Source organism: Ranitomeya imitator, chromosome 3 (genome assembly GCF_032444005.1).
Source record: "Ranitomeya imitator isolate aRanImi1 chromosome 3, aRanImi1.pri, whole genome shotgun sequence".
Lineage (NCBI taxonomy): Eukaryota > Metazoa > Chordata > Amphibia > Anura > Dendrobatidae > Ranitomeya > Ranitomeya imitator.
In genome coordinates this window covers 228,758,202-228,785,312 of record NC_091284.1, presented here as the reverse complement: position 1 = coordinate 228,785,312, position 27,111 = coordinate 228,758,202, and the positions used below count along the sequence as shown (strand labels likewise).

Genomic DNA, 27,111 nt, shown 5'->3' with positions numbered 1-27,111 from the left:
CAGAAATCTTGATTGTTTGTTTCTGACCAAATACTTATTTTCCACCATAATATGCAAATAAAATGATAAAAAAACAGACAATGTGATTTTCTGGATTTTTTTCCGTCAGTTTGTCTCCCATAGTTGAGGTCTACCTATGATGTAAATTACAGACGCCTCTCATCTTTTTAAGTGGTGGAACTTGCACTATTGCTGACTGACTAAATACTTTTTTGCCCCACTGTATATGCTGCTAGCTCCGTTCTGTTCCCATATCTATGTACCAGCCTGTTTTTAAAGCCTGTTATCTCTGCTGTGATTGCCCCCAGGCTGAAAAATGCCAGCCAGCCCCTGCTTCTACTCAATTCCGAGCAAAGGGTCTGAATACTTATGACCATGTGATATTTCAGTTTTTCTTTTTTTAATAAATTTGCAAACATTACTACATTTCTGCTTTTTTTCAGTCAAGATGGGGTGCAGAGTGTACATTAATGAGAAAAAATGAACTTTTTTGAATTTACCAAATGGCTGCAATGAAACAAAGAGTGAAAAATTTAAAGGGGTCTGAATACTTTCCATACCCACTGTATATACACTACCGTTCAAAAGTTTAGAGTCACCCAGACAATTTTGTGTTTTCAATGAAAACTAATACTTTTATTAATCAAATGAGTTGCCAAATGAATTGAAAATCTAGTCCAGACATTGACAAGGTTCGAAAAAAAGATTTTTATTTGCAATAATAATTTTCTCCTTCAAACTTTGCTTTCATCAAAGAATGCTCCCTTTGCAGCAATTACAGCATTGCAGACCTTTCCCATTCTAGCAGTTAATTTGCTGAGGTAATCTGGAGAAATTTCACCCCATGCTTCCAGAAGCCCCTCCAACAAGTTGGTTTGGCTGGATGTGCACTTTTGGCATACAATACGGTCAAACTGCTCCCACAACAGCTCAATGCTGTTGTAATCTGGTGACTGCGCTGGCCACTCCATTACAGATAGAATACCAGCTGCCTGCTTCTTCCCTAAATAGTTCTTGCATAATTTGGAGGTGTGCTTTGGGTCATTGTCCGGTTGTAGAATGAAATTGGCTCCAATCAAGCGCTGTCCATAGGGTATGGCATGGTGCTGCAAAATGGAGTGATAGCCTTCCTTATTCAAAATCCCTTTTACCTTGTACAAATCTCCCACTTTACCAGCACCAAAGCAACCCCAGACCATCACATTACCTCCACCATGCTTGACAGATGGATTCAGGCACTCTTCCAGCATCTTTTCAGTTGTTCTGCGTTTCACAAAGGTTCTTCTGTGTGATCCAAACGCCTCAAACTTGGATTCGTCTGTCCATATTACTTTTTTCCAATTTTCCTCTGTCCAATGTCTATGTTCTTTTGCCCATATTGATCTTTTTCATTTTATTAGCCAGTCTCAGATATGGCTTTTTCTTTGCCACTTTGCCCTGAAGGCCAGCATCCCGGAGTCGCCTCTTCACTGTAGACATTGACACTGGCGTTTTGTGTGTACTATTTAATGAAGCTGCCAGTTAAGGACCTGTGAGGCGTTGATTTCTCAAACTACAGACTCTATTGTACTTGTCTTGTTGCTCAGTTGTGCAGCGGCGCCTCCCACTTCTCTTTCTACTCTGGTTAGAGCCTGTTTGTGCTCTCCTCTGAAGGGAGTAGTACACACCGTTGTATGAAATCTTCAGTTTCTTGGCAATTTCTCACATGGAATAGCCTTCATTTCTAAGAACAATAATAGACTGTCGAGTTTCACATGAAAGTTCTTTTTTTCTGGCCATTTTGAAAGATTAATGGAACCAACAAATATAATGCTCCAGATTCTCAACTAGCTCAAAGCAAGGTCAGGTTTATAGGTTCTCTAATCAGCCAAACTGTTTTCAGCTATGCTAACATACTTGCACAAGGGTTTTCAAGGGTATTCTAACCATCCATTAGCCTTCTTACACAGCAAACACAAAGTACCATAAGAACACTGGACTGTTGGTTGTTGGAAATGGGCCTCTATACACCTATGAAGATATTGCATTACAAACCAGACATTTGCAGCTAAAATAGTCATTTACCACGTTAACAATGTATAGAGTGTATTTCTGAATCATTTATTGTTAGCTTCATTGGAAAAAAAACTGTGCTTTTCTTAAAAAAATAAGGAAATTTCTAAGTGACCCTAAACTTTTGAACGGTAGAGTAGGTGTGGAAAAAATGCTGTAAAGTAAGATTGTTTAAAAAAATAAAAGTGTTAACAGTTTATTTTTATCAAAATACAAAGTGAATGAACAAAAGAGAAATCTAACTCAATTCGATATATGGTGCAATCGCCCTTTGCCTTTAAAATAGCATAAATTCTTTCATGTACACTTGCACAATTTTTTTAATTAACTCTGCAGGTAGGTTGTGCCAAACATTTTGGAGAACTAACCAAAGATCTTCTGAGGATGTAGGCTTGCAAAAGTACTTCTGTCTCTTCATATAATCTCAGACAGACTAAATGATGTTGAGATCATGGTTCCGTGGGGGCAATTTAATCAATACCAGAACTCCTTGTTCTTCTTTATGCTGGAGATAGTTCTTAACCCCTTCATGACCCAGCCTATTTTGACCTTAATAACCTGGCCGTTTTTTGCAATTCTGACCAGTGTCCCTTTATGAGGTAATAACTCAGGAACGCTTCAACGGATCCTAGCGGTTCTGAGATTGTTTTTCATGACATATTGGGCTTCATGTTAGTGGTAAATTTAGGTCAATAATTTTTGCGTTTATTTGTGAAAAAAATGGAAATTTGGCTAAAATGTTGAAAATATCGCAATTTTCAAATTTTGAATTTTTATTTGGTTAAACGAGAGAGTTATGTGACACAAAATAGTTAATAAATAACATTACCCACATGTCTACTTTACATCAGCACAATTTTGGAAACAAAATTTTTTTTTTGATAGGAAGTTATAAGGGTCAAAATTTGACCAGCGATTTCTGATTTTTACAGCGAAATTTACAAAACCATTTTTTCAGGGACCGCCTCACATTTGAAGTCAGTTTGAGGGGTCTATATGGTGGAAAATACCCAAAAGTGACACCATTATAAAAACTGCACCCCTCAAGGTGCTCAAAACCACATTCAAGAAGTTTATTAACCCTTCAGGTGCTTCACAGCAGCAGAAGCAACATGGAAGGAAAAAATGAACATTTAACTTTTTAGTCACAAAAATGATATTTTAGCAACAATTTTTTTATTTTCCCAAGGGTAAAAAGAGAAACTGTACCCAAAAGTTATTGAACAATTCGTCCTGAGTACACCGATACCCCATTTGTGGGGGGGAACCACTGTTTGGGCGCACGACAGGACTCGGAAGGAAAGGAGCGCCATTTGACTTGAATGAAAAATTAGCTCCAATCGTTAGCGGACACCATGTCGCGTTTGGAGAGCCCCTGTGTACCAAAACATTGGAGCTCCCCCACATGTGACCCCATTTTCGAAACTAGGCCTCCCATGGAACTAATCTAGATGTGTGGTGACCACTTTAAACCCCCAAGTGCTTCACAGAAGTTTATAACGCAGAGCCGTGAAAATAAAAAATAATTTTTCTTTCCTCAAAAATTATTTTTTAGTCCGCAATTTTTTATTTTCACAAGAGTAACAGGAGAAATTGGACCACAAAAGTTGTTGTCCAGTTTGTCCTGAGTACGCTGATACCCCATATGTGGGGCGGAACCACTGTTTGGGCACACTTCGGGGTTCGGAAGGGAAGTAGTGACGTTTTGGAATGCAGACTTTGATGGAATGGTCTGCGGGCATCATGTTACTTTTGCAGAGCCCCTGATGTGCCTAAACAGTAGAAACCCCCCACAAGTGACCCCATTTTGGAAACTAGACCCCCCAAGGAACTTATCTAGATATGTGGTGAGCACTTTGACCCCCAAGTGCTTCACAGAAGTTTACAACGCAGAGCCGTGAAAATAAAAAAAATCATTTTTCTTTCCTCAAAAATGATGTTTTAGCAAGCAATTTTTTATTTTCACAAGGGTAACAGGAAAAATTGGACCCCAATAGTTGTTGCCCAGTTTGTCCTGAGTATGCTGGCAACCCATGTGTGGGGGTAAACCACTGTTTGGGCACACGTCGGGGCTCGGAAGGGAAGTAGTAACATTTTGAAATGGAGACTTTGATGGAATGGTCTGCTAGCATCACATTGCATTTGCAGAGCCCCTGATGTGCCTAAACAGTAGAAACCCTCCACTTGTGACCCCATTTCGGAAACTAGACCCCCCCCAAGGAACTTATCTAGATATGTTGTGAGCACTTTGAACCCCCAAGTGCTTCACAGAAGTTTACAATGCAGAGCCAAGAAAATAAAAAATCATTTTTCTTTCCTCAAAAATTATGTTTTAGCAAGAAAGGTTTTATTTTCACAAGGGTAACAGGAGAAATTGGACCCCAATAGTTGTTGCCCAGTTTGTCTTGAGTATGCTGGTACCCGATATGTGGGGGTAAACCACTGTTTGGGTGCACATCGGGGCTCGGAAGGGAAGGAGTACCATTTGACTTTTTGAACGCAAGATTAGCTGGAATCAATGGTGGCGCCGTGTTGCGTTTGGAGACCCCTGATGTGCCTAAATAGTGTAAACCCCTCAATTCTAACTCCAACACTAACCCAACACACCCCTAACCCTAATCCCAACTCTAGCCATAACCCTAATCACAACCCTAACCCCCTACACACCTCTAACCACAACACTAACCCCAACACACCCCTAATCCCAAACCTAACCCTAATCCTAACCCTAATCCCAACCCTAACCACAACCCTAACCCCAACACACCCCTAACCATAACCATAACCCTAACCACAAGCCTAATCTTAGCCCTAATTCCAACCCTAGCCCTAATTCCAACCCTAACTCTAATTCCAACCCTAACCCTAAGGCTATGTGCCCACGTTGCGGAATCGTGTGAGATTTTTCCGCACCATTTTTGAAAAATCCGCAGGTAAAAGGCACTGCGGTTTACCTGCGGATTTACCGCGGATTTCCAGTTTTGTTTGTGCGGATTTCACCTGCGGATTCCTATTGAGGAACAGGTGTAAAACGCTGCGGAATCCGCACAAAGAATTGACATGCTGCCGAAAATACAACGCAGCGTCTCCGCGCTGTATTTTCCGCACCATGGGCACAGCGGATTTGGTTTTCCATAGGTTTACATGGTACTGTAAACCTGATAGAAAACTGCTACGAATCTGCAGCGGCCAATCCGCTGCGGATCCGCAGCCAAATCCGCACCGTGTGCACATAGCCTAATTCTAAGGGTATGTGCACACGCTGTGGAAAACGCTGTGGATCCGCAGCGTTTCCACAGCTGTGGGTCCGCAGCAGTTTCCCATGAGTTTACAGTTCAATGTAAACCTATTGGAAACAAAAAACGCTGTGCACATGCTGCGTAAAAAACTGCGCGGAAACGCAGCGGTTTACATTCCGCAGCATGTCACTTCTTTGTGACTTTTACAACTGCTCCAATAGAAAACCACAGTTGTAAAACTGCAGTGAAATCCGCAGAAAAAACGCGGTAAATCCGCAGCGGTTTTGCACTGCGGATTTATCAAATCCGCTGCGGAAAAATCCACAGAGGACGAGAATACGTGTGCACAAAGCCTAACCCTAATTCTAACCCTAGCCCTAACCCTAACCCTAGCCCTAACCCTAGTTCTAACCCTAACCCTAATGGAAAAATAACAGTAAATATATTTTCTTTATTTTATTATTGTCCCTACCTATGGGGGTGATAAAGGCGGGGGTTCATTTACTATTTATTTTATTTTGATCACTGTGATAGGTTTTATCACAGTGATCAAAATGTACATGGAACGAATCTACCGGCCAGCAGATTCGGCGGGCGCACTGTGCATGCGCCCGCCATTTTGGAAGATGGTGGCGCCCATGGAGAAGACGGACGGACACCGGGAGACTCAGTAAGTATGAGGGGGTGGGGGAGCACTGGGGGGTGGATCGGAGCACAGGGGTGTGGATCAGAGCACCGGGGGAGCGGACAGGAGGACGGAGGGGAGCGGATCACAGAACGGAGGACTGGGGAGGAGATCGGTGGCAGTGGCGGGGGGCAAATCAGGGTTTCCAGCCATGGCCGATGATATTGCAGCATCGGCCATGGCTGGATTGTAATATTTCACCACTTTTCATAGGTGATATATTACAAATTGCTCTGATTGGCTGTTTCACTTTGAACAGCCAATCAGAGCGATAGAAGCCACAGGGGGCGAAGCCACCCCCCTGGGCTGAAGTACCACTCCCCCTGTTCCTGCAGATCAGGTGAAATTGGAGTTAACCTTTTCACCTGATCTGCAGGGACACGATCCCTCCATGACGCCACATAGGCGTCACAGGTGGGATTGGCACTGACTTTCATGACGCCTACGTGGCGTCACAGGTCGGGAAGGAGTTAATGACATTAGTTGTATGTTTAGGGTTGTTGTCCTGCTACATAATATGTTTTGATGCCTCCATGATGGTATTGCATGATGACTAAGTATCTGGCTGTATTACTCACCATTATCAAAATCAAATCCTCAACTCCATTTTATGAATTGCAGCCCCAAACAAGCAAGGAACCAACACCATGGTGCACTGTTTCCTGCAAACACTCATTATTTTACTGCTCTCCAGCCCTTCAATTAACACAATTTTATACTCATCTTTTCAGAGCACCTGCTGCCATTTTTTGCACCCCATACCTATGTTTTCGTGCTTAGATGAGTCACTTAGCCTTGTTTGTGTATAAGGAAAGGTTTTTGGCCGCAATTCTTCCACAAAGACCACTTCTCTCCAGGGTGTAGCTAGATCCTACTGGTTGCTTTCAGATTTCCGCTGATGGCACTGCTGGACAGCTTCCGATTTCAAAATTAAGTAAAGCATGATGTACCCTTCATCTGCTGCACTAAGTTTCCTTGTTCAACCACTGCATCTACAGTCCTCAACTTTATCCATTTCTTGATGCCCTTTAATACTGAGAAATATAATCAGATAATCATCATACAACATCATCAGGGAGGAATCTGATTGGCTCCAAATCTATTCCAAACATACAATATCCGCTGCCCATTCTAAGTCCCGGGGAGGAGGGGGCGGAGTTACGGCCGCGCATGCGCGGTTGGAAATGGCGGATTTGACGTACGGAAAAACGTTACATTGAACGTTTTGTCGTGACGACAGTCCACCAAAACCCGATGCATCCAGTGCACGATGGACGCGACGGATGGCCATCATTCATAATCTGTCGTTAATACAAGTCTATGGGAAAATGCAGGATCCTGCAAATTTTTTTACCAGGTAACACCAACATACAACACATTTCACACTCCAGTCCGCCAGGGGGAGCTATGCTCCTATTTATTAGGGCACTCTTCAGAATTAGGTAAAACTGGTGGCCTGGATAGGAATTTAGGCAGATTCTGGCTGAGCTTTGCTCAGGCAGTTGCTAGCTGAGCTCCGCTCAGGTAGTTGGTCCCTGACAAGGGTGGGATCCTGTCAGAGGCCTAAACAGAAGGACACGGAGCTGCGCCTGCCCCACGTGCGGCAGTTCCTAAGATAGGACACGAACCGAGAACTGTATTGTAGAGAGTGAGAAGAAGTCATAGCAAAAGGAGTGGAAACCAGAAGGAGTTCTGCCCTGCACAAGCTGCTTCCTTCTGAGGCGCATTATCTGCTAGCTGAGCTCCGCTCAGGTAGTTGGTCCCTGACAGGGGTGGGATCCTGTCAGAGGCCTAAACAGAAGGACACGGAGCTGCGCCTGCCCCACGTGCGGCAGTCCCTAAGATAGGACACGAGCAGAGAACTGTATTGTAGAGAGTGAGAAGAAGTCATAGCAAAAGGAGTGGAAACCAGAAGGAGTTCTGCCCTGCACAGGCTGCCTCCCTCTGAGGCGCCGGATCTGGTAGCCGGAACACCGAGGGAGCAACAGTCCTTTATGCCTTGCTCCAGAGACTGGCAGGACAGCTAATTGCAAGTTACTGATATGCCCTATACCCAGGAGGCACGGTGGCAACCCTCGGAGGCCGGGGCATGCTAGAGTCCATGTAAAAAGTCTCAAGCCACCAGTCATACAGGTTTGTCCTATCCATTTGGGGTGCAGAGAGAGACATAACATCTAGAACATCTACAACAGTTGTGAGGACCTTATGAGAGGCTCAGAAGTAAGGTACTACAACACCCAGGCGCCAGAGGAAGGCTACTGATTTCCACCTGGATAAGGGGACTCTGAAATTGCCTCCAAACCGACCGGACTCTGCCTGCCCTGTGATCTGGTGCTCTGGACTGTGGATGCTGAAGCCTTCAGTAAAGGTAAAGAGACTGCAACCTTGTGTCCTCGTTCTTCACTGCGCCTCACACCATCCACCATCTACACACTGGGAAGCCCTGGGGACATACTTCACCTGTGGGAAGGTATACCATCTAGCTGCCATAACATCACCCCAGCGGACCCCTTAAAGCAGCATCGGTCACCCTGACTGAATACCACAGTGGCGTCACAAACTTTTCCCCTTTAAAGTCCTTTCCCTTTTACAATGGACCTCCCGAGGGCCACGGACCAGGTCAGCCATCGTGACACCCCCCTTGAGAATGGGGGCGCTCCACTAAATGTGGAGCCTTTTTGACTCATTCAGTGTTCAGTGTGTCTGGAGACGAGATCTCCAAATCTGTGCTCATGTTAAAGAAAACTAATGTGTTTGTATCTTTTTCCCTGAGTGGGCAGATCCCCGCAGCTGCACAGACAGTAATGTATGCTATTTTGTTTTTCCCATTATGCCAGAAGGGTCGTGTTTACTTACTTAACTTTGCATTGGTTTATGCAGTACGCTTTAATAAACCAGTTGAAAACTTAACTTTAAAATGTTCCTGTGACTACCTCTTTGAGCAGCTGTGAGCCCATCTACCACAATATATTAATGAAAAAAATACTTTCCAATTTAGAATAAAGCAGAAAAGTGTACATGTTCTGAAAACCTTTTATAAGCACTGTATGCTGTTACATAGCCACCTAGTTTTTAACAATTTGAAAAACGATTTGCACTCATCAGATGCCCATATATAGACAATGATGACTACACACAAACTACTTGTTTCAATGTACATGACAATAGCGGTTCATGCACACTTTAGTTTTTCCGAGACACAACAGGAACAGATCTCAGAAAAGAAACCAAGAAGAGCAATTTCCCAACGAATGGTTTTCATTGTTCACTAGGATTTGTTCCTCACACACAGAAATTAGCTAGTCACAGGTCTTCTTTTAAGTCTACGGGGCCATTCACATGAGTGGGTGCAGTGGTGCAGGTTTATTGTTTCTAACGTTACAGAAGGGGTTAAGAGTTCCTGGTTTAAATCTTCTGAGATTCCATTTGGCTTTTGTTTCAGCTGCTGCCCGTTGATACCACTCTCCCTTCATTATTTATACCCATTTCTGGCTTCCTCCCATGCCAGCAATAGAATTTCTGTCCTGGGCCTGATTTCTCTAGAGGAGGTGTTCCTAGGATAAGCTGTTGTGCCTTCTATTAATGCCCTGCAGTTCTATGTTTTCCCCTGCTTGTCTCCTTCCATGTGTCGTCTTGTGGTACTAGTAAGATCAGTGTCTTGCTGACCATCGCAGTAGCCAGGGCTTGGGCACGTGACAGCAAGCGGGTAGAAGAACCCATCTAGGTCAACAAGGATTGCAGGGTTCAGCATTAGGTATGTGTTGAGGGGTTACCATCTCCCCCTCTCCATATCATCAGGGCCTTCCTTTTCCTGTTTACCTCTCCCTTAGTGCTTTATCGTGACAGGTAATCCGGTCTGTCTCCATAAAGTAGCCCACAGCAGAACTATTGACCAAACAGTCCCCACAAAAATAATGTTGTCTTACCGTTCCTACTAGTATCTGAAGAATCATCTCACCCATCCCAGCTGCGGTAACAAGAACTGTTGTAGCACATCCTGTGGATGTAAAGAGAGGAGACTAGTGTAAAAGATCCTCTGACAATACATATAGAAAATAAAGACAATACGCTGTGATGGACATTTATCACATTTTTTACGTCACGTTTGGAGAAGGACCATGTTCATACCTCACCGTATAGGTCATAGAAATAAATTGAAGTGCTGTTTTAACATTCTGATGTTAAATGACACACAGCTGATATTGTTAACTTAGACTAAGTTTAAATGTACAAAACAAAAAAGGGTAAAAGTTCTTAATGGGGTTATACAGTATTAGAAAACATCCAGATGTATCGGTGCCAGCATGTGGGATGTGCAACTTATGTACAAGATACAACACTCTTGCCTCCTATAAGGGATGCCATTGAAGAAATGTAACACAAAGCTTGAGACCACCATGTATCTCCATATTCTAATATATAATTGCCTAGAATACTACTTCCTGCAATTTGTGCCAACTTCCTGTCTGGAGCTAATGTCCGGAGCTAATGTCCGGAGATAAGTGACGTCAACAGTGTCCAGTGTCTGATTGGTTGCTGCCTGCTGCGAGCGACCAATCAGAAACGTGCCGTACTGTGACACACTCCGCCCACCATTTTGGTGTGATTTTTGAATTTTTACCTCACAGCAAGTTTCTACTGCGTGGAGGCGGGCCCAGTGACGTTGCTCTTCAAGCTCCTGCCGAATTTCGTCAAAAAAATGATACCATTTACCAAAACTATATATATTTAGTTGTGAAGTGGTTCAGTGACATTTTCACACCAATTTTGAAATGTGTCATCTTTTACTTTTAGAGATCATTTAATCTTCAACTTGTTTAACTATTCATAATAACAGTAATTTTGACCAGCGGTGCCGAAACTTTTACATGCCACTCTATGTGATGTTGCAATTGATGAAATCGTGTACCAGAAAATTTTGTTTATTATTATAATTGAACAGAAATTGGTTGGTTTAAGCACATATTCATGAGATTTAGGCTATGTGACCACATTGCAGAATAGAAGCAGATTTTTCTGCTTCAAATCTGCACTCCCTTGCCAAGGAAAATGCTTGCAGATTTTAATGCTTTTTGTCTCGTTTTTGTTTTTGTCGTGTTTTTCATGCTTTTTTCAAGCGTTTTCCTATACAACTCTCTGGCGGCGATCGCCGCGATTCCGCTAAATTAATGAACATGCGGTGTATTTTTATGCAATGCGATTCAGCTGTGGAAAAAAATGCTGCATGGGCACAGCAATTGCGGATTGCTATTAAAATTAATGGGATGCGTTTTACAAGCGTTTCTGCAGCGGAAAAACGCGGCAAAAATGCTAAGGCTATGTGCACACGTTGCGGATTCCATTACGGATTTTTCTGCTCGGATTCTGCAGAATCCACAGATAAAATTACCTGCGTTTTACCTGCAGATTCCCTGCGGGTTTTCTGCGGATTTTGTGCAGATTTTGCCTGCATTTTCACACCTGCGGATTCCTATAATGGAATAGGTATAAAACGCTGCGGATTCCACAAAAAGAATTGACATGCTGCAGAAAATGAACCGCTACGTTTCTGCGTGGTATTTTCTGCAGCATGTGCACAGCGGATTTTGTTTTCCATAGGTTTACATGGTACTGTACAACGCATGGAAAACTGCTGCGGATCTGCAGGGCCAAATCCGCAACGTGTGCACATACCCTTAAAAAACGCAACGTGGGCACACAGCCTTACAGCGGTTTGCTCCACATTTGAAAAAACAAGTTAAATTAAGAGAAAGTATGTTTTTTTTTTTTTTAATGCTTATTGGTATCACTATTAAATAAACTTAGTGGGAGAATTGATCCCAGTGTTCATGCTCTTTTAGCTACGTATCTCATATCATTCAATAAAATATTTCTTAATTTGGAATCTTGATTAAGCATGGCTAAATATTTTTTTTTACAACGGAAACTATATCGTTGTATTGCAGGCTATATTCTGTTGAAAACTTTAGTATATGGTTGTTTTCTTTTTGTTGGTTATTTTACTACTATTATTATTATTTATAACATGATAACAGTTTTCACAGCCTATGTTTGTAACTATAGATTTTGCTTTATTTAGAGACCATGTAGGATATCCTCAAAGGTATAATCTGTCACAAGTTTGGTTTTTTTTAATTTCTAACTGAAAGGTTTTGTATCTTGTAGTAATAGCTGCAAATAATGGCTTTGCCCCTAGTTTTTCTCCTAAAGAACCAATGCTGGCTACTATGGGTCTGAAACTGGGTGGAAAAATATTTTTGTGTATTTTTGGAAGTGGATGGTATATGGGTACAGCGTCGGACTGGAGCACCTTGGGCCCACCAGAGAAAATCATTCTTGGGGCCCACTATGCAGCTACATAGAAATAGATACAAGACCACCAATTGTGCGGTAAAAAGCGCTAATATCAGGTTATAATATAAGGTAGTTCACGTCTTAATAATGTAGCAAGGGTTGGGGTAGCCCCCTCACAGAATATAATGTAGCCCCCTCATAAAATATAATGCAGTCCCCTCTCATAGAATATAATGCAGCACCCCACAAAATATAATGCAACCCTCTCAGGTATGACGCAGTCCCCACCATAGAATATAATGTAGCACCCCATAGGGTATAATGCAGCCCCCCCCATATAGTATAATGCCACCCACCACAGAATATAATGTAGTCCCGAGAGAATGCAGTTCCACTACAGAATATAATGCAGCCCCCCCATAGAGTATACTGTAGCCCCCTCATATAGTATGATGTAGCCCCCATAATATTATGTAGTACCTTGAGTATAATGCAGTCCCCCCACAGAATATAATGTAGCCCCCCAGGGCCGTATTTAGAGTTTCTGCTGCCTTAGGCACTTTTAGTGCTGCCTCCCCTTTTGGTGAGTATGACACTATCGGCATAGACTTTGGCAAGAATCGCTGATGTGAAAGTCGCCTTTTGCAGCAGATCCTACAGTTTTTCTGCATCTGCCGCGTAACGGATTACTTACGGCAACACTGCGTTCGGCCTCATTCATTCCCTATGGGATTTGCAGCACTTGCCGTGATCTGGCAAATGTGGTACCATACCTCCCAACTTTTGAAGAAGGGAAGGAGGTATAACGTTTGCGGCGCGCGTAGTGCGCCACGGCAAATTTTAGGCCACACGTCTGACCTCACCCATTTCACAACTAGTCACACCCATATCCACGTCCCAACCGCAGCCGTTTAGCACTGCTGATCACACTGTTTGCTTATAATTATTGTATATAAAACAAAAATATGGCCACACAGTGCTCCATACTGTATAATGGCCACACATGATGCTCAATACTGTATAACGGCCACCACACATGATGCTCCATACTGTATAATGGCCACACATGATGCTGCATACTGTATAATGGCCACACATGATGCTGCATACTGTATAATGGCCACACACAGTTCTTCATACTGTATAATGGCCACACATGATGCTCCATAGTGTATAATGGCCACACATTGCTCCATACTGTATAATGGCCAGACAGTGCTCCATACTGTATAATGATCCCACATAATGCTCAATACTGTATAATGGCCACAAATGATGCTCCATACTGTATAACGGCCACACATGATGCTCCATACTGTATTATGTCCATTGGCCACACATGATGCTCCATACTGTATAACGGCCACACATGATGCTCCATACTGTATAATGACCCCCCTCCTGTATGCATGGCTCATCTCCCTCCTATCCCATATACATAGCTCATATTCCCCCCTGTATGCATGGCTTATATTCCCCCTGCATGGCTCATATTCCCCCCTGTATGGCTTATATTCCCCCCTGTATGGCTCATATCCCCCCCCCCCGTATGCATGGCTTATATTCCCCCCTGTATGGCTCATATTCCCCCCTGTATGCATGGCTCATTCCCCCCTGTATGGCTTATATTCCCCCCTGTATGGCTCATATTCCCCCCTGTATGCATGGCTCATTCCCCCCTGTATGGCTTATTTTCCCCCCTGTATGGCTCATATTCCCCCCTGTATGGCTTATATTCCCCCCTGTATGGCTTATATCCCCCCCTGTATGGCTCATATTCCCCCCCCGTATGCATGGCTTATATTCCCCCCTGTATGGCTCATATTCCCCCCTGTATGCATGGCTCATTCCCCCCTGTATGGCTTATATTCCCCCCTGTATGGCTCATATTCCCCCCTGTATGGCTTATATTCCCCCCTGCATGGCTCATAGTCCCCCCTGTATGGCTTATATTCCCCCCTGCATGGCTTATATTCCCCCCTGTATGGCTCATATTTCCCCCTGCATGGCTTATAGTCCCCCCTGCATGGCGGCTTATCTCTCTGCACCAGCACCCGCTCCTGCTCGGCGCGCTGGCTTATGTCCTCCTTCATCCCCCCCGTCCCTCATACTCACCTGTCCGACTCCCACTGCACGGCCGTGCCGACATCCCTCGCGCTCTGTCCCGACTCCAGGCGGCGGCGGCGCCGGCGCAGCACCTTCTTCCTGCTTGAGCGGTCATGTGACACCGTTCATTAAGATCATGAATATGCGCATATTCATGACCTTAATGAGCGGTGTCACGTGACCGCTCGTTCAGGACGAGCTGCAGTGCAGACGCCGAGACCATCGCTGGAGCAGGGTGAGTATTCAAGGCGGGCGGCGGGGGGGCCCTGGAGGGGGGGGGGGGTCCTGGAGCGGGGGGGAGCCCTGGAGCAGTGGGGGCCCTGCCAGTAGGTGTCAGTGCCAGGGCCCACCGGAGGATCCTCCGGTTCCCCGGTGGGCCAGTCCGAGCCTGTATGGGTATACTGGGAGAATCAAGTTGAATATATTCTGCTTCTTCATTTTTTTTTTTCAACAATACATGTACGTAATCCATCTTCTATTAATCTATGTAATATTGGACTATACCTTACAGTCGGATTTTTGGCTAGTTCCAGATATGTATCTGAGTTTTCTAGATTTAACAAATTCATTTTTCTTTATAGTCCTGAATTTAGAATCACAATTGTTCCTTCCTTGTCCGATCGGAGGGTGACTACATCTTTATTGTTTTTTACTTCCTTCAAATTTTTATATTGCACAGTAGATAAATTGTTCTTTGTGAATTTCTTCATTTCCACTTTTTTTTTCCAGATGTACTACCATAGTTCTTTTTCTATTAGGTAGTGTAATTGGTCAAGTACTGATGGCCGAGATTGGAAAGGATAAAAAAGGGATTCACTGTCATAAAGCTGAGATTAAAGGGGTATTCCCATCTCCAAGATCAGGCTCGAACTGGCTCATCGGAGGATTCACCGGTGGCCGCAGGCACTAACACCTGCTGGCATACTGGCCAGCAGCTGCCTAGTGCCCCCACTGCTACAAGGGACTCCAGTGCTCCAGGGGCCCCCAGCCAGTGGCTATATCTGAGTCAAGGGTGCCCACCCTATGCCAGCCTAGCAGCAGCTGGAGACAGGATCCTGTCCCCGCTGCTAAAGCAAAATGAATATTCACACTTCCCAACACCACTATGGGCATGGAGAGGCGTGAATACCATTTCTCTTTCATAGCGGGCAGCGTTAGCTGCAGACTGCAGCTAACATTGCCCGCATGTAAAGCCCCGCCACCGCCCCACACACACGCACACACAAGGCACCACACCACATACACACACGCAGGCACACAGACTCACAGTGCAGCACATCCTGGCATCCTGCTTCCTGTCTGAGACAGCCCAGCTGGATGACATCATTGTCTCAGACAGAAAACTGCCGGTGAGGAAGAGACTGCCGGGATGTGCTGCTGCTGCGGGGAGGTGAGCTGTGCTGTGTGTCTGCGTGTCTGTATGTGGTGAGGTGCTTTGTGTGTGTGAGAGGGGTGGTGGGGAAGGACAATGATATTGTGGGGGGAGGGAATGATACAGGTGATGGGCAATGATGGCGGTGGAGGGATGCAATGATGGAGGTGATAGGCAATGATGGTGGGGGAGGCAATGATGGTGGGGGGAGGCAATGATGGAGGCGATGGGTAATGATGGTGGGGGGAGGCAATGATGGAGATGATGGGCAATGGAGGTGGGGAAGGCAATGATGGAGGTGATTAGGCAATGATGGTGGGGGAGGCAATGATGGAGGTGATGGGCAATGATGGCGGTGGGGGGAGGCAATGATGGAGGTGATGGGCGAAGATGGTGGTGAGGAGGCAATGACGGAGGTGATGAAATGGGCAATGATGGTGGTGGGGGAGGCAATTATGGAGGTGATGAAATGGACAATGATGGTAGTGGGGGAGAAGGCAATGATGGAGGTGGTGATGAGGACAATGATGGGGTGGAGATGGGCTGCATTATACTTTGAGGGGGCTACATTATATTCTGTGGGGGGACTGCATAATTCTCAGGGGACTACATTATATTCTGGGGGCTACATCATACTATATGAGGGGGCTACAGTATACTCTATGGGGGCTGCATTATATTCTGTGGCGGGCTGCATTATACTATATGAGGGGGGCTGCATTATACCCTATGAGGGTGCTACATTATATTCTATGGTGGGGACTGTGTTATACCTGAGGGGGTTGGATTATATTTTGTGGGGTGCTGCATTATATTCTATGAGAGGGAGCTGCATTATATTTTATGGGTGAGGCTACATTATTTTATGAGGGGGGCTACATATATTCTATGAGGGGGCTACCCCTCTATGATTCTACCCCAACCCCTGGTACATAATTAAGACGTGTACTGCCTTATATTATACCCTGATATTAGCGTGTTTTACCACACAATTGGTGGTCTTGTATTTAGTTCTATGTAGCTACATAGTGGGCCCCAAGAATTTTTTTCTCTGGTGGGCCCAACGTGCTCCAGTCCGACATTGTCCAAGATCCTATCACAATATGTAGTAGGTGTAATAATATTAATAATATTTACAAATACATCCAATTACAAATTTAGTATAATTCTTCAGATTAGCTATGTAGCTTTCCTTATGTAGGGCATTGCTGTAGCTTAGATATCCATGGCTGCGGCCACTTATATATACTGTGTGCAGAATTATTAGGCAAGTTGTATTTTGATGACATGATACTCCAAGCTGTTCAGGCTTGAGAGCGAACTACCAATTAAGTAAATCAGGTGATGTGCATCTCTGTAATGAGGAGGGGTTTTGTCTAATGACATCAAAACCCTATATAAGGTGTGCTTAATTATTAGGCAGCTTCCTTTCCTTTGGCAAAATGGGTCAGAAGAGAGATTTGACGGGCTCTGAAAAGTCCGAAATTGTGAGATGTCTTGCAGAAGGATGCAGCAGTCTTGAAATTGCCAAACTTTTGAAGAATGATCACCGATTAATCAAGTGTTTCATGGCAAATAACTAACAGGGTCGCAAGAAGCGTGTTGGGCAAAAAAGGCGCAAAATAACTGCCCATGAATTGAGGAAAATCAAGCGTGAAGCTGCCAAGATGCCATTTGCCACCAGTTTTGCCATATTTCAGAGCTGCAACGTTACTGGAGTAACAAAAAGCACAAGGTGTGCGATACTCAGGGACATGGTCAAGGTAAAGAAGGCTGAAAAACGACCACCTTTGAACAAGAAACATAAGATAAAACGTCAAGACTGGGCCAAGAAATATCTTAAGACTGACTTTTCAAAGGTTTTATGGATTGATGAAATGAGTGACTCTTGATGGGCCAAAGGCTGGATCAGTAAAGGGCAGAGAGCTCCACTTCGACTCAGACGCCAGCAAGGTGGAGGTAGGGTACTGGTATGGGCTGGTATCATCAAAGATGAACTGGTGGGACCTTTTCGGGTTGAGGATGGAGTGAAGCTCAACTCCCAGACCTACTGCCAGTTTCTGGAAGACCACTTCTTCAAGCAGTGGTACAGGAAGAAGTCGGTATCATTCAAGAAAAGCATGATTTTTATGCAGGACAATGCTCCATCACATGCCTCCAACTACTCCACAGCGGAAGGCTGTTGAGTGTCATCATAAAGAAAGATGGCTATATTGGTCACTAATTTTTTGGGGTTTTGTTTTTGCATGTCAGAAATGTTTATTTCTAAATTGCAGTTATATTGGTTTACCTGGTGAAAATAAACAAGTGAGATGGGAATGTATTTGGTCTTTATTAAGTTGCCTAATAATTCTGCACAGTAAAAGTTACCTGCACAAACAGATATCCTCCTAAGATAGCCAAATCTAAAAAAAAAAAAACATTCCAACTTCCAAAATTATTAAGCTTTGATATTTATGAGTGTTTTGGGTTGATAGTTGTTGATCAATAATAAAAATAATCCTCTAAAATACAACTTGCCTAATAATTCTGCACACAGTGTAGTGACAGTTAGTTCGACAGCTTTAAGTGGTCGTAACTAGAAATGGGCAAACCTGAACAGTAAAGTTCGGCGTTCATACAGACACCTACTGTTGGGCCACGGATACCAAACATGGAATTCACCAGTACCAGCAAAGTCTATGAGATTTCAGAAATCTCATGCACACAGCTTAGTTTTTTGTCATCAGGATTTTGTGCTTTGCGTGTTTTTTGGCACAATAGAGCTGGTCACTTCTTTCAACGTTTTTCCAGCGTTTTTCACCCTTTGAAATGAATGGGTGGTGAAAAAACTCGGAAAAAATACACCAAAAATGCAGGTATCAGGTTTTTCTGCGCTTTTTGTGCCAAAACCTCATTCTGTAGCATAGAACTTTTTTTCAACACTAAACTTTATCAGCATGCACAAGAGACAAATTTTGTATGCAAAAAACGCAACAAAAACCGCAGCAAAAACACAGCAAAAAATGCAAGGAAAACATGTTTTCATGTCAAGAGATCAGGTTTTGCTGCAGAAAAAAACGCAGAAAAAATGCCTAGTGTGAACTCACTCTTAAGGTGTAGTAATGTTTTTAGTTCCTCACATGTTCCAATAGGATAATCCTTGGTTAATAAATTTTTGTAATGTATTGTGTTATCTTCCACACCTAAAAAATGACATTTTATTGTTGGGTTTTGTGCTAATTTCTTGACATCCAGAATGGTTTTAAAAATGTCAAATTTATTTGCAGGAGAAAAACCCAGTCCTTTCGACAATGGATTTGCGGTTTTGATAAGATCTAGCTAGATAAATTCCATATACAGGTTTTTAGTAGTTGTGATTCCTTTTGCGTTTGGGGTACCTTCTTGTGCTTTCTGACTGCACTTTTCTTCCCTTTTTTGGGATGGTTCCATGTTGATTATAAATAACTAGATGGTGGCCCGATTCTAACGCATCGGGAATTCTAGAATACCGTATGTATATAGTTTATTTATGAAGATTTTAGAATAATACAATGAATACACAGAATTCGGCTGGCCGGGCACGACCAATTAGCGAAACGTGGTTCAAATCCAGCACCAATTCGCGGCCGGAGTGCGCCTGTCGCTGATTGTTCGCTGCCGGCCACATAGTATATAGCACAGCCACGTAGTATATAGCACAGCCACGTAGTATATTGCACAGCCCACATAGCATATAACACAGCCACGTAGTATGTAGCACAGCCCACGTAGTATATTGCACAGCCCACGTAGTACATTGCACAGCCACGTAGTATATTGCACAGCCACGTAGTATATTGCAGTCACGTAGTATATTGCACAGCCCACGTAGTATATTGCACAGCCCACGTAGTATATTGCACAGCCCACATAGTATATTGCACAGCCACGTGTTATGGCTGGCAATCAGGCAACACAGCGTGCAGTAATCAGAGCACATACAGAGATCTGGCAATAACCAAAAACAATAGGACGAGCTCTGAGACGTGGAATCTCTGTAGACTGCAGTACCTGATCTATCCTCACACAACTATAAGCAGCAGTGGATTGCGCCTATCACTACCTATGCAACTCGGCACTGCCTGAGGAGCTGACTAGCCTGAAGATAGAAATACAAGCCTGACTTACCTCAGAGAAATACCCCAAAGGAATAGGCAGCCCCCCACATATAATGACTGTTAGCAAGATGAAAAGACAAACGTAGGAATGAAATAGATTCAGCAAAGTGAGGCCCGATATTCTAGACAGAGCGAGGATAGCAAAGAGAACTATGCAGTCTACAAAAAACCCTAAAACGAAAACCACGCAAAGGGGCAAAAAGACCCACCGTGCCGAACTAACAGCACGGCGGTGCACCCCTTTGCTTCTCAGAGCTTCCAGCAAAAGTTAATAGCAAGCTGGACAGAAAAAACAGAAAACAAACTAGAAGCACTTATCTAGCAGAGCAGCAGGCCCAAGGAAAGATGCAGAAGCTCAGATCCAACACTGGAACATTGACAAGGAGCAAGGAAGACAGACTCAGGTGGAGCTAAATAGCAAGGCAGCCAACGAGCTCACCAAAACACCTGAGGGAGAAGGCCCAGAGACTGCAATACCACTTGTAACCACAGAAGTGAACTCAGCCACAGAATTCACAACAGTACCCCCCCCTTGAGGAGGGGTCACCGAACCCTCACCAGAACCCCCAGGCCGACCAGGATGAGCCACATGAAAGGCACAAACAAGATCTGGGGCATGGACATCAGAGGCAAAAACCCAGGAATTATCTTCCTGAGCATAACCCTTCCATTTGACCAGATACTGGAGTTTCCGTCTAGAGACACGAGAATCCAAAATCTTCTCCACGATATACTCCAATTCCCCCTCCACCAAAACAGGGGCAGGAGGCTCCACAGATGGAACCATAGGTGCCACGTATCTCCTCAACAACGACCTATGGAATACATTATGTATGGAAAAGGAGTCTGGGAGGGTCAGACGAAAAGACACCGGATTGAGAATCTCAGAAATCCTATACGGACCAATAAAACGAGGTTTAAATTTAGGAGAGGAAACCTTCATAGGAATATGACGAGAAGATAACCAAACCAGATCCCCAACACGAAGTCGGGGTCCCACACGGCGTCTACGATTAGCGAAAAGCTGAGCCTTCTCCTGGGACAAGGTCAAATTGTCCACTACCTGAGTCCAGATCTGCTGCAACCTGTCCACCACAGAATCCACACCAGGACAGTCCGAAGACTCAACCTGTCCTGAAGAGAAACGAGGATGGAACCCAGAATTGCAGAAAAATGGAGAGACCAAGGTAGCCGAGCTGACCCGATTATTAAGGGCGAACTCAGCCAACGGCAAAAATGACACCCAATCATCCTGGTCAGCGGAAACAAAACATCTCAGATATGTTTCCAAGGTCTGATTGGTTCGTTCGGTCTGGCCATTAGTCTGAGGATGGAAGGCCGAGGAGAACGATAGGTCAATGCCCATCCTACCACAAAAGGCTCGCCAGAACCTCGAGACAAACTGGGAACCTCTGTCAGAAACAATATTCTCAGGAATGCCATGTAAACGAACCACATGCTGGAAGAACAAAGGCACCAAATCAGAGGAGGAAGGCAATTTAACCAAGGGCACCAGATGGACCATTTTAGAAAAGCGATCACAGACCACCCAAATGACCGACATTTTTTGAGAAACGGGAAGGTCAGAAATGAAATCCATCGAAATATGTGTCCAAGGCCTCTTCGGGACCGGCAAGGGCAAAAGCAACCCACTGGCACGTGAACAGCAGGGCTTAGCCCTAGCACAAATTCCACAGGACTGCACAAAAGCACGCACATCCCGTGACAGAGATGGCCACCAGAAGGATCTAGCAACCAACTCCCTGGTACCAAAGATTCCTGGATGACCGGCCAGCACCGAACAATGAAGTTCAGAGATAACTTTACTAGTCCACCTATCAGGGACGAACAGTTTCTCGGCCGGACAACGATCAGGTTTATTAGCCTGAAATTTCAGCAACACTCTCCGCAAATCAGGGGAGATGGCAGACACAATGACTCCTTCCTTGAGGATACTCGCCGGCTCAGACAACCCCGGAGAGTCGGGCACAAAACTCCTAGACAGAGCATCCGCCTTCACATTTTTAGAGCCCGGAAGGTATGAAATCACAAAATCAAAACGAGCAAAAAATAACGACCAACGGGCCTGTCTAGGATTCAAGCGCTTGGCAGACTCAAGATAAGTAAGGTTCTTATGATCAGTCAAAACCACCACGCGATGCTTAGCACCCTCAAGCCAATGACGCCACTCCTCGAATGCCCACTTCATGGCCAGCAACTCTCGGTTGCCCACATCATAATTACGCTCAGCAGCAGAAAATTTCCTGGAAAAGAAAGCACATGGTTTGAACACTGAGCAACCAGAACCTCTCTGTGACAAAACCGCCCCTGCACCAATCTCAGAAGCATCAACCTCGACCTGGAACGGAAGAGAAACATCAGGTTGACACAACACAGGGGCACAGCAAAAACGACGCTTCAACTCCTGAAAAGCTTCCACGGCAGCAGAAGACCAATTAACCAAATCAGCACCCTTCTTGGTCAAATCGGTCAATGGTCTGGCAATGCTAGAAAAATTACAGATGAAGCGACGATAAAAATTAGCAAAGCCCAGGAATTTCTGCAGACTTTTTAGAGATGTCGGCTGAGTCCAATCCTGGATGGCCTGAACCTTAACCGGATCCATCTCGATAGTAGAAGGGGAAAAGATGAACCCCAAAAATGAAACTTTCTGCACACCGAAGAGACACTTTGATCCCTTCACGAACAAGGAATTAGCACGCAGTACCTGGAAAACCATTCTGACTTGCTTCACATGAGACTCCCAATCATCTGAGAAGATCAAAATGTCATCCAAGTAAACAATCAAGAATTTATCCAGATACTCACGGAAAATGTCATGCATAAAAGACTGAAAAACAGATGGAGCATTGGCAAGTCCGAACGGCATCACCAGATACTCAAAATGACCCTCGGGCGTATTAAATGCCGTTTTCCATTCATCTCCCTGCCTGATTCTCACCAGATTATACGCACCACGAAGATCAATCTTAGTAAACCAACTAGCCCCCTTAATCCGAGCAAACAAGTCAGAAATCAATGCAAGGGATACTGAAACTTAACAGTGATCTTATTAAGAAGGCGGTAATCAATACACGGTCTTAGCGAACCATCCTTCTTGGCTACAAAAAAGAACCCTGCTCCCAATGGTGACGACGATGGGCGAATATGTCCCTTCTCCAGGGACTCCTTCACATAACTGCGCATAGCGGTGTGTTCAGGTACGGACAAATTAAATAAACGACCCTTAGGGAATTTACTACCAGGAATCAAATCGATAGCACAATCACAATTCCTATGCGGAGGTAGGGCATCAGACTTGGACTCTTCAAATACATCCTGAAAGTCCGACAAGAACTCTGGGATGTCAGAAGGAATGGATGACGAAATAGACAAAAATGGAACATCACCATGTACTCCCTGTCAATCCCAGCTGGTTACCGACATAGAGTTCCAATCCAATACTGGATTATGGGTTTGTAGCCATGGCAACCCCAACACGACCACATCATGCAAATTATGCAGTACCAGAAAGCGAATAACTTCCTGATGTGCAGGAGCCATGCACATGGTCAGCTGGGCCCAGTACTGAGGCTTATTCTTGGCCAAAGGTGTAGCATCAATTCCTCTCAACGGAATAGGACACCGCAAAGGCTCCAAGAAAAATCCACAACGTTTAGCATAATCCAAATCCATCAGATTCAGGGCAGCGCCTGAATCCACAAACGCCATGACAGAATACGATGACAAAGAGCACATTAAGGTAATGGACAAAAGGAATTTGGACTGTACAGTACCAATAACGGCAGAGCTATCGAACCGCCTAGTGCGTTTAGGACAATTAGAAATAGCATGAGTAGAATCACCACAATAGAAACACAGTCTGTTCCGACGTCTGTGTTCTTGCCGTTCTACTTTAGTCATAGTCCTGTCGCACTGCATAGGCTCAGGTTTACTCTCAGACAATACCGCCAGATGGTGCACAGATTTACGCTCGCGCAAGCGACGACCGATCTGAATGGCCAAGGACATAGACTCATTCAAACCAGCAGGCATAGGAAATCCCACCATTACATCCTTAAGAGCTTCAGAGAGACCCTTTCTGAACAAAGCCGCTAGTGCAGATTCATTCCACAGAGTGAGTACTGACCACTTCCTAAATTTCTGACAATATACTTCTACATCATCCTGACCCTGGCATAAAGCCAGCAGATTTTTCTCAGCCTGATCCACTGAATTAGGCTCATCGTAAAGCAATCCCAGCGCCTGGAAAAATGCATCAACATTACTCAATGCAGAATCTCCTGGTGCAAGAGAAAACGCCCAGTCCTGTGGGTCGCCGCGCAAAAAAGAAATAATAATCAAAACCTGTTGAATAGGATTACCAGAAGAATGAGGTTTCAAGGCCAAAAATAGCTTACAATTATTTCTGAAGCTCAGGAACTTAGTTCTGTCACCAAAAAACAAATCAGGAATCGGAATTCTTGGTTCTAGCATCGATTTCTGATCAATAGTATCTTGAATCTTTTGTACATTTACAACGAGATTATCCATTGAGGAGCACAGAGCCTGAATATCCATGTCCACAGCTGTGTCCTGAAGCACTCTAATGTCTAGGGGAAAAAAAAGACTGAAGACAGAGCTAAGAAAAAAAAATGATGTCAGGATTTCTTTTTTCCCTCTATTGGGAATCATTGGTGTGGCTCCTTGTACTGTTATGGCTGGCAATCAGGCAACACAGCGTGCAGTAATCAGAGCACATACAGAGATCTGGCAATAACCAAAAACAATAGGACGAGCTCTGAGACGTGGAATCTCTGTAGACTGCAGTACCTGATCTATCCTCACACAACTATAAGCAGCAGTGGATTGCGCCTATCACTACCTATGCAACTCGGCACTGCCTGAGGAGCTGACTAGCCTGAAGATAGAAATACAAGCCTGACTTACCTCAGAGAAATACCCCAAAGGAATAGGCAGCCCCCCACATATAATGACTGTTAGCAAGATGAAAAGACAAACGTAGGAATGAAATAGATTCAGCAAAGTGAGGCCCGATATTCTAGACAGAGCGAGGATAGCAAAGAGAACTATGCAGTCTACAAAAAACCCTAAAACGAAAACCACGCAAAGGGGCAAAAAGACCCACCGTGCCAAACTAACAGCACGGCGGTGCACCCCTTTGCTTCTCAGAGCTTCCAGCAAAAGTTAATAGCAAGCTGGACAGAAAAAACAGAAAACAAACTAGCAGCACTTATCTAGCAGAGCAGCAGGCCCAAGGAAAGATGCAGAAGCTCAGATCCAACACTGGAACATTGACAAGGAGCAAGGAAGACAGACTCAGGTGGAGCTAAATAGCAAGGCAGCCAACGAGCTCACCAAAACACCTGAGGGAGAAGGCCCAGAGACTGCAATACCACTTGTAACCACAGAAGTGAACTCAGCCACAGAATTCACAACAGCCACGTAGTATATTGCACAGCCACGTAGTATATTGCACAGCCACGTAGTATATTGGACAGCCCACGTAGTATACTGCACAGCCACGTAGTGTATAGCACAGCCACGTAGTATATTGCACAGCGACGTAGTATATTGCACAGCCCACGCAGTATATTACATAGCCCACGTAGTATATAGCACAGTGACGTAGTATATAACACAGCCCATGCAGTATATAACACTAGCCACGTAGTATATATAACACAGCCCACGCAGTATATAGCAATGTGGGCACCATATCCCTGTTAAAAAAAGAATTAAAATAAAAAATAGTTATATACTCACCCTCCGACGGCCCCCGGATCCATCCCAGGCCTTTCCTGCTCCTCGCGCGCTGCTCCGGTCCCAAGCGGCAATAACATGTGATGATGCATAGACAGCATCAATAGTAAAAAGTTGGTCACACAGAGGGTTAATGGCAGCATTAATGGACCGCGTTATGCCGCGGTGTAAGGCAGTCCTTTTAACGCTATGTGGGCGCTGACTGGGGGGGGGAGTATGGAGGGGGCACTGACTGCAGGGGAGTAGGGAGCGGCCATTTCCGTGACAGACAGACAGAAAGACGGAAGTGACCCTTAGACAATTATATAGTAGATATTTTTCCTAGATCTTCCATCTGAAAAGTCTCTCATTGATCCTATTGAGGAATCAGAATAGTCATCTAAGGTCGTTAATTGGGATATATCTGTGGTATTGTCTGAGTCTCTGAATCTTACTTTTCCTTCTCTGTGGATGCAATTGGTGGTGTGATTTTTCAAACTGGAGTGTTTTTTTAAAATTACGGTTGTATTTTTCATTGTTGGCGTAATCTTCACTATCTTTTTGGAATTTAGATTTTTTTACTTCAATTATAAAAGATTCCACTTTGGTTAAATTTGTATTCCTTTTCTAATTGAATGAATTAAATTCCTTGTGTTGTACATGTTTGTTAAATTAAAGACGTAGGGTTTAAAATGTGTTTTTGTCAATTCTATTTCTTCATGGTCAATAATAAGTTGCATACCGTAAGTTAGCATCGTCTTAAAATGTGATTTCATATTAGTTTAAATAGGCATAATTTGGGATCAAAAGGATGTAAAGTGCAGCAAAACGTATACCTTTGTGACATTTATTGTTCACAAAGGTGTGTGTGTGTGTGTGGGGGGGGGGATATAAACTCGCCCATTATGATATTTTGGTCCATGTCTGACTGCTTATATTGGGCATAGTTGTGAAGATGCTCAGTTTGTGTGGACTTTAATTGTTTTGGGATAAAGCTGATGCAGCGCTGGTGGGCGTGGACCTACTGCGTCACGGGCTGGGCTTACCTTGGCGGGGCATAACTAAGTGACTATCCGTTATTCACTAGACCCTCTGATAGTGAGGATAGGCTTTCCCACTGGTAGTCACCAGGTACCCCTTCAGGGCAGTTCCCTTGTCTGCCGCAGCTGACTGGAGGGTCAGAGGTGCAGGAACGAGGTACAGAGGGGCGAGACAGAGGCTAGATCAGACAGTCTGACACCAGGGCAGAAAGCACAGGATCAGTAAACGTACCTGAAGTCAGGAGCAGATAGGACAGACAGGATGGGTAAACAAGCTGGGTCGTTAACGGAGAGCAGAATATGGAGGAATGCATAAACAGGTGCTATCAGGATAGGAACCAATGTCCGAGTGGGAAGTGGTAGGATTAGCTGCCTAACAAAAGGGAGACCTGGCACGTCCCACTAAGGCAAAATGAACACC

General features: G+C 44.3%; 2 protein-coding genes across 3 annotated transcripts in view; one reads left to right on the top strand and one right to left on the bottom strand.

The window, feature by feature from the left end:
* MFSD4A (major facilitator superfamily domain containing 4A) overlaps positions 1–27,111 on the bottom strand; it is a 234,144-nt gene that overhangs the window by 55,356 nt on the left and 151,677 nt on the right. For both annotated transcript variants that reach the window (XM_069756226.1, XM_069756227.1), the window contains one exon: positions 9,903–9,973. In XM_069756226.1, coding sequence (XP_069612327.1) covers positions 9,903–9,973 — 71 coding nt within the window. The remainder of the gene's footprint in view (positions 1–9,902; positions 9,974–27,111) is intronic.
* ELK4 (ETS transcription factor ELK4) overlaps positions 1–27,111 on the top strand; it is a 171,010-nt gene that overhangs the window by 126,207 nt on the left and 17,692 nt on the right. The window lies entirely within an intron of this gene.